Consider the following 12,324-nt stretch of genomic DNA (forward strand, 5'->3'; position numbering starts at 1 on the left):
TCTACCAAAATCAATACGTGACTAACGTATGTAAATATTTAATTATCTTTTATTGATAGACTTGTTATCTCGTTTGGAAAAAAATAATTAATGCATTAGGCATTACATGGCACATACTTGACACCTTACACCTATAAAAAATATTGAGCATACATGATTAAAAAAACACGAACTCTCACAAAAAATATGTTTATTGAGTACTCTTTATTAACAGAGAAATAAAATGTTTACAATTTATTTAACAACATTATTAGCATCCCATTAAAAAAAAAAAATTTTGAAATAATATTAAGTACATACTTACCAGAAATACGCAAGGTTTAACATACGATAAAATATTTGAACCTATTTGGTCTCTGAAGCCTTATGTGACAGTAATTTGACTTAAGAATTTGTGTAGTGAATTACTTGCTTGTCATTGTTCTGAGGAATTACTAATCCTACAAAACTGCATTTCTATATTATAATTCTCTTTGATTTCTATTGTACAAGTGTGTATACAGGTATATCATGACATATGCGTTCAAGAAAAATACTTTAATTTAAACGTACGGCTTGCTTGTGTATTTGAGTTTCCAATACCTATGTAAGGTATATAAACTGCACTTTGCATACATGCTACTTGAATAATAGAAACACGACTTTACATTAGATTTAAATGGAATACAACAGCGATATTTTAAGCTAAACTGGAATCCGCGTGTGCAATGTACACTGATTTGTCCTGTTTGTTCTCTGCTTCGGCTTCTCGCGCCATTATCATTTGCTCCCTGATCTTCCAAGCCATCAGGGCCTTTTCGCTTTTCATTTTCCGGATGCAACGAGCCAACAATAGTGCGAATATGATTCCCAATAACTGCAAACACAGAGGTTTTATCGTGAAATGGTAAAGAGAAAACTTAATTATTATTTTTAAGTTCTGATTAGACAGTTTTATTTAAGTACTACATGTATTAAAAACTATCGGAAAATGATAATTTTGCTGAGATAGGTATCGGCTGATGGTATCGGCGCACCTAATATTAGCATCATTCCTCATCTTAACATCTTTTTTAGTACACCAACGACTTCTTTAGCGCTTTGGGTGTTCATGTACATTTACTTATGAGGTAACAAAAATGATAATTACAAATATATAAGTAAATATCTACTAATTATTTAGAACATTATTTTATATAGTATGCACTTAAAATTACTGGGTAAGATAAAATGGTGATAAGTATTGCACACTATCTTTATCTGTAAGTAGGTATGTGTTTCTATGAATATTACTAATACGTATGTAAATTTACTTAAACACTTGTGAATATTTTACGACTCAAAGATAAACTAATTAATGAATTTAGTTCACGTAAACCATTTAATACATATTATAGTTATTACTGTGCTTCAAATATAAACGAAGGAAATAAGCTTTTTTGAGATTGATGTGTAAATAATATTTTCATGTTAAATTTACAACTCGTGAACTACAAATGATTTTTTATGGAAAGTCTAGTTGCAGACCCAGTAACAATTATTTAAAGATACGTCACAACTACACAAATGGAAAATGGAAATTAGAAATCGAAATACAATATAAGATACGACCCTACGACTTAAATAGGTACCTATGTTTTGGCGGCATGGTCTTTTACCGTAGTCAGTTCCTTTTGGAACGAATAAGAGAATATCTTCTTCGACAGGTTCCTCACTACCTAGGTCTTTTTATGTGTAGACCGTGAACACCGTGGGAAACCTGCGAATGGGATACTAGTATCCCATGGCTAAGCGACTGGGGAAGGACAGGATCTTTCTAAGATGGGGGGGACAAGGAGGGATAATGTTTGTGAGACCTATTAGGCCTCAATGCGTCATGTCAACCACGAGGTATGCACTGCAAAAACCGAGTGCACAAGAATTGTCTCGGGTCGAATACCTACTTATCTAGGTCAGGCCACCGATTTTAATCATTTACTCACCTGAATAAACATTACTGATACACCAAGAACGCCCAGAACAGTGGCATTTTGGACTAAAACGCTGACCAAAGCCGTTTTACAACTGACAGAGAACATTCTGGTGCAAAATGAGTAATCTCCATTATGCGCGACGCAGCACGTAGTCGGTATCAGCATTGAGACCATGTTGCCATCGATTTTCTTTGATACCGTTATTGTGGAGTGGTTTGAGTTGAAATCCATACCCACGTAGTCCATGTAGGAGTTGCTTCCACAGCATCCCAACTGTAAATGTGAGTAAATATGATAAGAACAATCATTTTATATACTTAGGTGTCTAATGTCTATGAACTTCATAATTATATTGTGTTGATAGTGGAAAATGAGACCTGACGCATCAGACTTGATCATATAAATTGCAATGAGTTTTGATTTATGTGACTTAGGAGGGTATATATATTTATTCGTCCTTAATAAAAATCCGGGTAGCGACTCCTTCCTATGAGAAGCTGGACAGACAGTTGGTAAGACATGCTGCTATTCTCTTTTAGTAACTACCTAACGTCTCATTAGACCTCATAATATTTTGACTACAAAGCATTTACAAAATTCCAAGGCCAGTGTAATGATTTACTATAAAATTTATTTTTCAATAAAAGAAATCTATGTAGGTAATAGATACCTACACGAATTAAATATTGTTGATTTAATTCTAGCCATTAGCTAAAATAACCTAAAACCGAATAAAAACAAATACACTAGAGAAAACGACGTACAAAGTAAGTAAACAATTATATTTAAAGGCAATGTAAAGCACTGCCGAAGGCTCTTTTAAAAACACTGGTAATCACTATAACAGTTCACGTTCGCTGAATGTATTATGATGACAGTCACAAACTGAAATAGATACTTAGTTATAATAATTATCAAGGATTTTTTTATTGCCTAAGAAGATAAACTAGGTAGCGCTTCATCTGATAGTAAGCCGTTCCAGCTCTCATAATCTAGGCAATGATAGGGACACTACCAAGCCGCTGCCTATTGAGAAGTGAAATTCAGGAATGTGGACTTAATAAGGCCCATCCATTACATTATTACCATATAAATGATGAGGTACTTTTGCGTCTAATAAACAGCATCCAAGCGCGCTTTCTCGTACACACCTCTGAACAGTCTTCTATATTTGTTGCGATCACATTCGATAAGTATAAATGCCGTAGTCTTCTCTTCCTCGTATAAACTAAGCAAAAAATGCTTCAAAAACGTTTGATATTACACAACAGTGCGCAACATTGCTTTAAAATGGGCATTACGGCCTTAGGGTCCGTACACGCCTGGCAAATGCGACTGGTTGTAGCACGACGAAGCACACAAAGTTACATTAAATATGTAGATGCGTTAGGCATTTTTCGGAATTGTGTACCTTTAGACCGTATGAACCAGGATTTTCGTGTATTTTTACTTGCGCTGTTAGTATTTAAGATTTTGTTAACACAATTTCTAAAGTTAGCCTCAAATCAGAATATTCTGTCACTCAAAAGAACATTTCTCGGTACTTTTCACGGCTTGAAAACAACGTACCAATAACATAACTCCCATCGTTGTAATAAAACATGACTAAATTGAGGGGCAATGTAAGTATGAATGATATGTATGTCAGCGGATTGTGACGCAAATGAGACGTGAAATACGGAACCCATGTTCTTGAGTGAACACAGCTTAAGCTATGACAAGTTTTCTAAAGATATAAATGTTCACATTCAGCATAGGTCATTCGTCAAGTTTTCCGTCGTATATTAGTTAAAGAAGGCATAATAACTGAAATTTATTTAAAATAGATAATTCGAAATAATAATGCAAGAGGCCTACTTTCAGCGTTGGATGAACATAGACTGAAGAAAATAATTCGCACAAAACTTACCGAGTATTGCAAGTTGTCAATTTCGTCCATTATTTCTGCGTCGTACGTATATTTCTCTATTGGTATATTGATGTAGCTCATGATTGTGTCCGTATCAACCGTGAAGGCAAGGATAACAACCACCATTTTAATTATGAGTAATAAGGTTAATATCAACGCGTACTGAAATAAAAAAAATATTATATATTTTGGCGACTTAGGAAAGGTAGATATTTTCTTTTTATTGCTTTGAATGACAAGACGATCTTGCCGTGAGCCTGATGGTAAGAGATACGACCGCCCATAAACAGTAAAAATACCACTGCGGTGGTACCTATCAAGGTGGACTCTTACATATGATAGACCTACCACCAGTAATTATATAATATTACGTATATATCAGTAATCATATAATGGAAATTAACGAACCTTTCCTTGGCTTATTAAAGGTTGAACCTTTCTCACATAGTTTTATTATTAGGTATAATTTTGGGTAATACTGCGCTTATTATTCAATTAATAATGGTTTCATGTAAAAAAGTTATTTATGCATTTTAAAATGTCATAAGATGCAAATTAAGACAAAAATAATAATTTACACTGTGATTTTCAATAATAAGTAGGTAATCAATGAACTCTGTTCTGGGCCTTATTGTGTGTTTAATTCGTATAGAATTACGATAATGGGCCTTATATTCATAAATTATTATTTAATTATGATTATAAATAACATAATGGCATGTTTTTTCGTGTTACACATTTACACTTGGTTCACACTTGGGAAGCTTTCTTGCAGACGTGCCAATAAAAAAACTTGTTTTTTGTTCGAGATAGTATCTAAGTTCTACTCGGTGGTTCGTGTATAGCTAAGTTTTATATTTGCCTGGATTTCACTGCTGGGAGGATATAATACAAATCCGCCCGGATAGCGACCACCGTACACAAGTTATTATATCTGCCATAGTTGCCCATGTGTGTCGCGTTCCGGGATCAGCCTGTGGATATCCTGTCCCAACAGGCCGGCATAATTGTGTCGACTGTCAAGGGGTAATCATCTCTCGTCAGTCGACTTACTACTGGAACCCTCTCCACTTACCATCAGGAGCAGTGGGGTCACTGTATCGTGTCCGCATAAAAAAGTACAACATCCAAAGGTAACGAAAGTACAAAACAAGTGTATCTCGATACTGGGATGGAAACCGATACTTTTGCTTCAGAGTCCAGAGTTAAGTATAAAATCAAAGGTTCAGAGTAAAAACGTCAGCTGGTCGGTTTCTCGAGGTTTTATAGATTACTAGCGACCCGCCCCGGCTTCGCACGGGTGCAATGCTGATACTAAATACACTACAGAAAAACTGTGATCGTTGTATACAAAAACATAGCGGCCCGCTCTGGCTTCGCACGGGTATAACATAACAAAATAACAGTATTTCTCCACTATTGAATGGATATTATTATTATACATATAAACCTTCCTCTTGAATCACTCTATATATTAAAAAAACCGCATCAAAATCCGTTGCGTAGTTTTAAAGATGTAAAAGCATACAAAGGGACAGGACAGGACTTTGTTTTATACTATGTAGTGATATCGACGGTTAAAACGCAATTGACTTAAGCGACAATATTTTTCGAAAAAATTTAACTAGGTTTAAAAAACATAGAAGTGCTGATTTTAAATGTGTATGAAACTTTGTGTCACAAATAATGTCGCATAAGGCAATTAGCCTTTCACTCATCAATATACTTTCTTACCAACGAATTATTTTTATTTGCCTCGGTGGCGTAGTTGTATTGCATGTCCGGAACAATAGCGCTCTGAGGTCCTGGGTTCGAATCCCGGGTCGGGCAAATTGATATTTAGGTTTTTCTGCTCAGTATCAGCCCGGAGTCTGGAATTTGTGCCCGATATGGCGATAGGCTCGCCCCCTGTCAGATCATGGGACGGAACATACTTGGCGAAAAGTGGGTGCCCTAGTTGCGCCTCTGCATACCCCTTCGGGGATAAATGCGTGATGTTATGTATTTTTATTTATTTATTTTATTTTACACTTTGTACACACGGTATACAGATGGACTTAATGCCACGGGCATTCTCTCCCAGTCAACCTTGGGGTGGTGTGGAGAGGACGGAGGCAGGTATATACTTAATAAAAGAAAGTGAAAAACAAAAAAAGAAGAAATTATCGAAAAAGTCCAAGAAGCCAAGTGGCAAAAAGAGGTAAATATTGTACGATATTGTTTTTAAATTAATAAATGTAACTGCTGATTGCGGATATAACTTTATCTAGATTTTATGCAAAAGTACTATGTGGAAACGTCTATATATATTTTAAAGTGTGTAATCAGGCATTGGAAAGACAAAATGATCGATTACACAAACAACTATGACACAATCTATATTATCATTTTGCATTTGTATTGGCATGTCTGCTGAATTGAATCCTGTTTAGATAATTTTATATGTACGGAATATTTAATTATGTTTATTTACGAGAATCCCCAAAACCATATGCCATTAAATGTATCGTGTGTCTTATCTTAATATTATGCAAAAATGTTTGCATAACATTAGGTAAAAGGCTGAATATTTGCAATATAACGAAATTAAACTAAAAAAAAAAACAAATAAACCAGATTTATTAACGTTTGATTGTTAATAATTATTTTTACAAATTTTACCTCATTTTACATGTGATTTAATTTCCATTTTTTATATTCATCGTATTTATTTTTAAAACGCATTCCAAAGCGGTCATACACCTTATACTCACTTTTTTTTTTTTTTTTTCTTCATGGCTTCGCACGTCTAGTGCATTTAGCCAAAGACAAGTTGTTGCAAATATTCATAATATTGGCTTGCGCAGCTTGAGATTGCAATGTTAGGTTTCTTTGCTGACGGTTTTTGCATAGGACAAAGGTAGGGAAACAGTTTGAGATATAAAATTAAGACTGGTAAAGAAATTTAGAAAAGGGGATATCAGGAGGGTTTGAAAGGAAAAAGGAAAAACTATGCCTTACATAAAATAAAAATTAAATAAAAATTATATTTACAAAAACATAACACTAATGATGGATGAGGATGAAATAATTACAATTTTATATTGTTCTTAATGAAAAATGATGCAATACATTTATACACAGAAAAATTATTTGTACTAAGTTATACTCACTTATTTATTGTTTAAAATATTTCAAAATCTTCTTACCAAGTTAACCATACACGTGCTTTGTTTCAAACTGCCAAAGAAACCAAACGAAGATACGACGAGCATCACCAAACCTATGAACACGCTAAGAACTGATGGCGTAAGGAACCTTCCACTCTTGGCGCTCTCGTAGAAGAACGAGAAGCTGTGGTAGTGCGAATAAACGGATATACCGAGGACTATCATCAGACCAGCGATAATCTGAAAAAAATTTAATCAAATAAATTCTAAGAACATTTTTGTGGATTAGGCTTTGATGTTAATTGTTATTTTTTAAATTTAAAACCTCATTATTATTGATCTAGATTTTTTAAGAGGTGACACAGAATTCATACAATAGTTAAGCAAACCTAATACACATATTTGAACCGCGTTCGTTTTATAAAAAAACAATTATGTAAAAAATACAACCCAGAACTTTAGTAATTCAACATCCATATAAATAATAATATAAATAACTTACTTTTGCCTACGTCTCCGCCCGCATGAAAAGTTTTTTCGGGACAAAAAGTAACCTATTGCATTCAGGAGCAATATAGCTTCCGATTAGTGATAAAAAAATCTAAATCGGTCCAGAAGTTTTTGAGATTAGCGCGTTCAAACTATAGGCCGCTTTTTATCCTGCGAAAATATATTTCACGCGGGCGGAGCCGCCGCTAAAAGCTAGTTTAGACCTAGCCGACATATTTCTGATGACCATCAGGCATCGAAAAACGAAAGGCCTACCATTCTTCTATTATTATGTTCATCAAAGTAAAACTTAGTACGTATTACACAGATCAAATTTATGTTCAGTACAGTTATTGTCGTGTTCGATTATAACCAATAAATTAAGTCCACTAATCAATTTATATAAAGTTGAAGAGTTTGTTTGTTTGAACGCGCTACGCTAAGTAACTAATGGTTCGAATAAAAAATTCTAAGTATTGTATAGCCCATTTCGAAGAAGACTAGGCTATATAATCGTTAATATTGTGAATTCAATGACCTTATGAGACTTTGTAGCAAATTTTTATTTTTATTTTTTAGTTCCAGATCGTTCTAGAATTTTTCTCCACAATAAATATGTAGCTACTTTCCCTTAAACGATGATATTTTATCGGTTATTAATTCCTAATTAAGTTACATATGTAGTTGATAAACTCGCCGGAACTAAATAATTTATCATTTCAATTATAATGTTGTGCGATTTTATAATCATGTTTGGGTTTTATTTTACGAACTGGCAAGCGCAGCGTCAGACGTCTACCCACGAGATGGACAGATGACCTAATAAAAGTGGCAGGAGTTCGCTGGACGAAGGTTGCTTCCAATAGGTCTACTGGAAATCTTTGGGAGAGGTTCATGTTCAGCAGTTGACATCCTGCGGTTGCTAATGATATTCATGTTTGTACAATCATTTGTGCCGGAGTTCTATAAATAATCTAAACCGCCGGATTCACAGCGAAAATGGACCACTCAGATGAGTTATGTGCTTGGTTTATTACCATTAAAATTATTTGGCAACCAGAATAGATAAAGGAACCAGTCATAGAAGGACTGTCTGTCTTAACGCCATCTAGGTAATTGCAACAATACATATGTGTTTATCCAATATATTAATCGTTGAAAACTTTATTGATTTGACATCATAAGGTTCTTGACCGGCCGAGACTTAATAATAGTGGTGCAAAAGAAATACACTTATAGTTCAATATTCGAAAACATATGAACGCTAGGTGACCTTAAAAGCGGTTCGAATGCACAAGTTTCCATAACGTCATTATTAAAAAACCGTGTCTAAAATTTCCTTTCGTGGAAAATAAGAGACTCGTGACCCTTAGCTTCTCACTTCACGGTCAAAACATGAGCACATGAAAATACTGATAAAATGAAGTACTTACAATAAACATCCCCGTTATGATTAACAATAGAAATCTGATAGATTTCATATTGTATTCGGACTCCGTCTTGTTAAACTTCATGTTTTGATGATTCGGTGCCGGTTCCACGATCATTTTTTACACAGAACACCAAAAATTATAACGCACTTTCTACCACCTCATTCAATGCCCTTATGAGTGCTGATAGCATTGATAAGTATACTGATAAGGTTTGTTTTGCACTCTGTTGTTTTCCAACTAACAACACAATGGATACTGTGTTGTCGCGCTCACGGTTTCACTATTTATTACCTTAACCTAACTTCACACGTATCATCGCAAACAAAGACTTGGTGTTCATTTACTATTTTCTATGCAAATATTTATGTGTTTGCAACTTAAGGGTGTCGTTGCCATTTTAGGAGACTCGATCACAAAGCCTCAACTTGTTTCTGAACTACCGTCAAAACAAAACATTAAATGATTGCTCCCAAATGTAAAAATCTAAAAATGCTAGCAGGTAATAACAAATATAGCAATACAATTTCTAAACGAAAATCAATAATCTATTCTGCCTAGATTTTGGCTCGGTACTTATTGAACAACATTATTTTTTTATAGGAGAACGCCGAAATGAACTGATGGTAAGCGGAGTAGTCTTGATAAAATTTTGACTGTTGACAGATAATTACCGCTCTCCAGTCGATATAATTAGGTCAGCCTTGAATAATATTCTATGGTACAGAACTCTAAACAAAGTTCTGCTCAACCTTAACGGTATGACTATTTGCACGATCTACTATGCTGCTTTTCTCTGATATCAAGCAGCATCCATTTAGGTCTGTCTTTTGACGAACTCGAAATACGTAAACACGTAAATAGCAACATCGTAATGTTCATCATGATATATACTATAGATTCTATAGGATGCAAATCATGGTAAATTAATAATCCCTAAAGCTAGACTATTTTAATTAGCAGTTATTTTAGTGTTATTGATCCATAGAGAAACCATGACAACTCAACCACAACATACAAATCGCATTTAAAATATATGAAACTGATGTTAGCATGACTTGATGCTGATCATTAGTTCATCGAAAATTATCGATTTTAAAACCGTTAGTACCGCATTTAGCTACATACTAACAGGTCCTAGATTTAATTTAGGTAACAAATTTGAAGTTATTCTAACTTTAGCTAGGATTACATACAGAGGGAATGTAAAGTACAAATAGTTCTGGACTCTCACGACTTTTATTCCCGAAGAGGTAGACAGACATGCAACTCGTGCACACACTTCCTGCAGTGTGTATTCCGACGATGTAACAGTGGACGAGCCTATCACCATTCCGGGCACAAATTCTAATCTCCGGGCTGACACTGAACAGCAAAATCCAATATCACTGACCGACGCGGGGATCGAACCCGAAACCTCAGAACTGCACTCATACCGGAATATAACTACGCCAATGGGGAAGTCTAAAATAAATAGCTCTACAATTGGTAAATTATACATATAATTTTATAATTGACCATGGACCACTCAGTCCTGAACCAAAGATGTATGGACCAAGCAAACATCAGTCAGCTTTCCCCCCGAGGCAATTCTTGTGCGCTTGGTCTCCACACCAAATGCACGCCCATGCACGGGGGCACATTTGCCGCGACCCTAGGCACACAGTTCAGTGTGTATACTTCATGGTTGCTAAATACACATTGAGGCCTATAAGGGTTCGCAAACATTTCCCCTCCTTCTCTCTTCCAACCATCCTTAGAAAGCTCCTTCCCCTTCCTTTTCTCTTCCTTCCCTCTATCCCCGCCCTTCTTCCTCACTGGCCCTGTGACCGTCGTTCGCAGGGCACCCTCGGTGAAAACAACGGCAGATATAAAAAAAAAAACTTCAGTCAGCTTAGTGGTGCGCCGCATAGGGAGGTGATATATTGCTGCTGTTATCGGTAGTTATGATGTGTAACAGGCAAGCTTCTTGCTCGTGAACTATAACATGAAAATAAAAAAGTTTACAAAAATAATCTTGCTCCTCCATGCTTTGCAGAGCACATAGCTGTAGACGTGCATAATTGCTAAGTAGTCAATAAGCAATTTAGAAAATGATTAAAATAATTCGCTTCCTCAATTTCAGTTTATTGAATTACTGATTTTCATGAAATGGATCTTTTATCTTCATGTGGGTAACGATCCTATTGTCTATACAATACATATTCCGCACACAGGTCATTAGCTATCATAGAAGTATGTATGAATTTAGGAACTCAGCCTGCGGTCGCCTCACGTTTTCCATCTCTCCGGGCGGCTCAATGGCAGGTCGTAACTATGGCAACCCAAAGTAACCGTCCAGTCGCCCCCCATGCAGGGTGGTTAGTCACTTTCTCCGGGAAAACAAAAAAAGACCGTTAAAATATATACACCTTTCTAAATACTACACAAAACAATGGAAAATAAGAATGCAAGTGAATCTTAAGGCTTCCAAACAAACCATAAAAATTACATTTAATCTTCCATTATACCCATAATGTGTTTGTGCATATATAAATCATTATCTACACAAGTGGTGCTGGCTTATTATCGCAGATATCGCTTATCAGTCAGCTTATCTACTTGTACATACGTATAGATTTATGGAAAATTCATGTTCGGAAACTATTTCACCATTTTATTAATGTTATCGTTAAATTTTCTCTTTGATTTTAACATTAATTGCATGCCAAAGATGTCGTCGTAAAGTATTTGAGTTTTTTTTTCTGGCAAATGACACGCTAAGCGCTTGTCTACGTTTTTAAGATAAAAATCATTTTGTAATTATTTCGATAAAATCATAATATAAAAAGTCTTTATTTTTAAACGTTTACCAATATACTAAATAAAAATATTGTGTCACAACCAAAATACTGATAAAATCCACGCTATAAATGGCTGTCTAAAGACAACAATTTTACCCTAGAAACATCCCAGTGGGACGTTCGTCTCTTTCCAAAACAATTGTATTAATTCAAATTTAAAGAGAAAGTTCTTCCCTTAAGAAGGAGCGAACTAATATCTTGTCTTCAGTTAGGTATTCTGTGTGGCCTCCATTCTTTCTTCCGACCTCGTGGTCACGCACATGCTTTGTCGTATGATTTTTATATACAAATAATGCAAAAATATGACAAGGTTCTATTAAAGATCACATATTTTTATAATAAAGACCTTATAACCCATAGAAATTGTGCCACACCTCTATTAATTTGAAATGAATTCTTGCTTTGAGCGTCTCGTATTTAAGTCTAACCAATAAGCAAACAGTTCAAAACAAAACATTAAGAAAATATTTACTTACTAATAAAGGTTTGAAATATCTAGACGATTTAAATCTATACTGATTTTATGTAGTTAAAATATAATTTTGTTAAAAT

The 12,324-nt window shown here is 34.9% G+C and overlaps 1 protein-coding gene across 1 annotated transcript; it reads right to left on the minus strand.

The window, feature by feature from the left end:
* Nucleotides 1–232: 232 nt before the first annotated feature.
* On the minus strand, nt 233–9,195 carry LOC115451484 (tetraspanin-1). Its single transcript, XM_030179830.2, has 5 exons — nt 8,933–9,195; nt 7,050–7,250; nt 3,862–4,023; nt 1,962–2,225; nt 233–856 (listed from the first exon to the last, which is right to left on the minus strand). Exons 1-5 carry the CDS (start codon nt 9,044–9,046, stop codon nt 680–682), a joined length of 918 nt encoding a protein of 305 aa, XP_030035690.1. The 5' UTR covers nt 9,047–9,195; the 3' UTR covers nt 233–679.
* Nucleotides 9,196–12,324: the final 3,129 nt, after the last annotated feature.

The sequence above is a fragment of the Manduca sexta genome, chromosome 17 (genome assembly GCF_014839805.1).
Source record: "Manduca sexta isolate Smith_Timp_Sample1 chromosome 17, JHU_Msex_v1.0, whole genome shotgun sequence".
NCBI lineage: Eukaryota > Metazoa > Arthropoda > Insecta > Lepidoptera > Sphingidae > Manduca > Manduca sexta.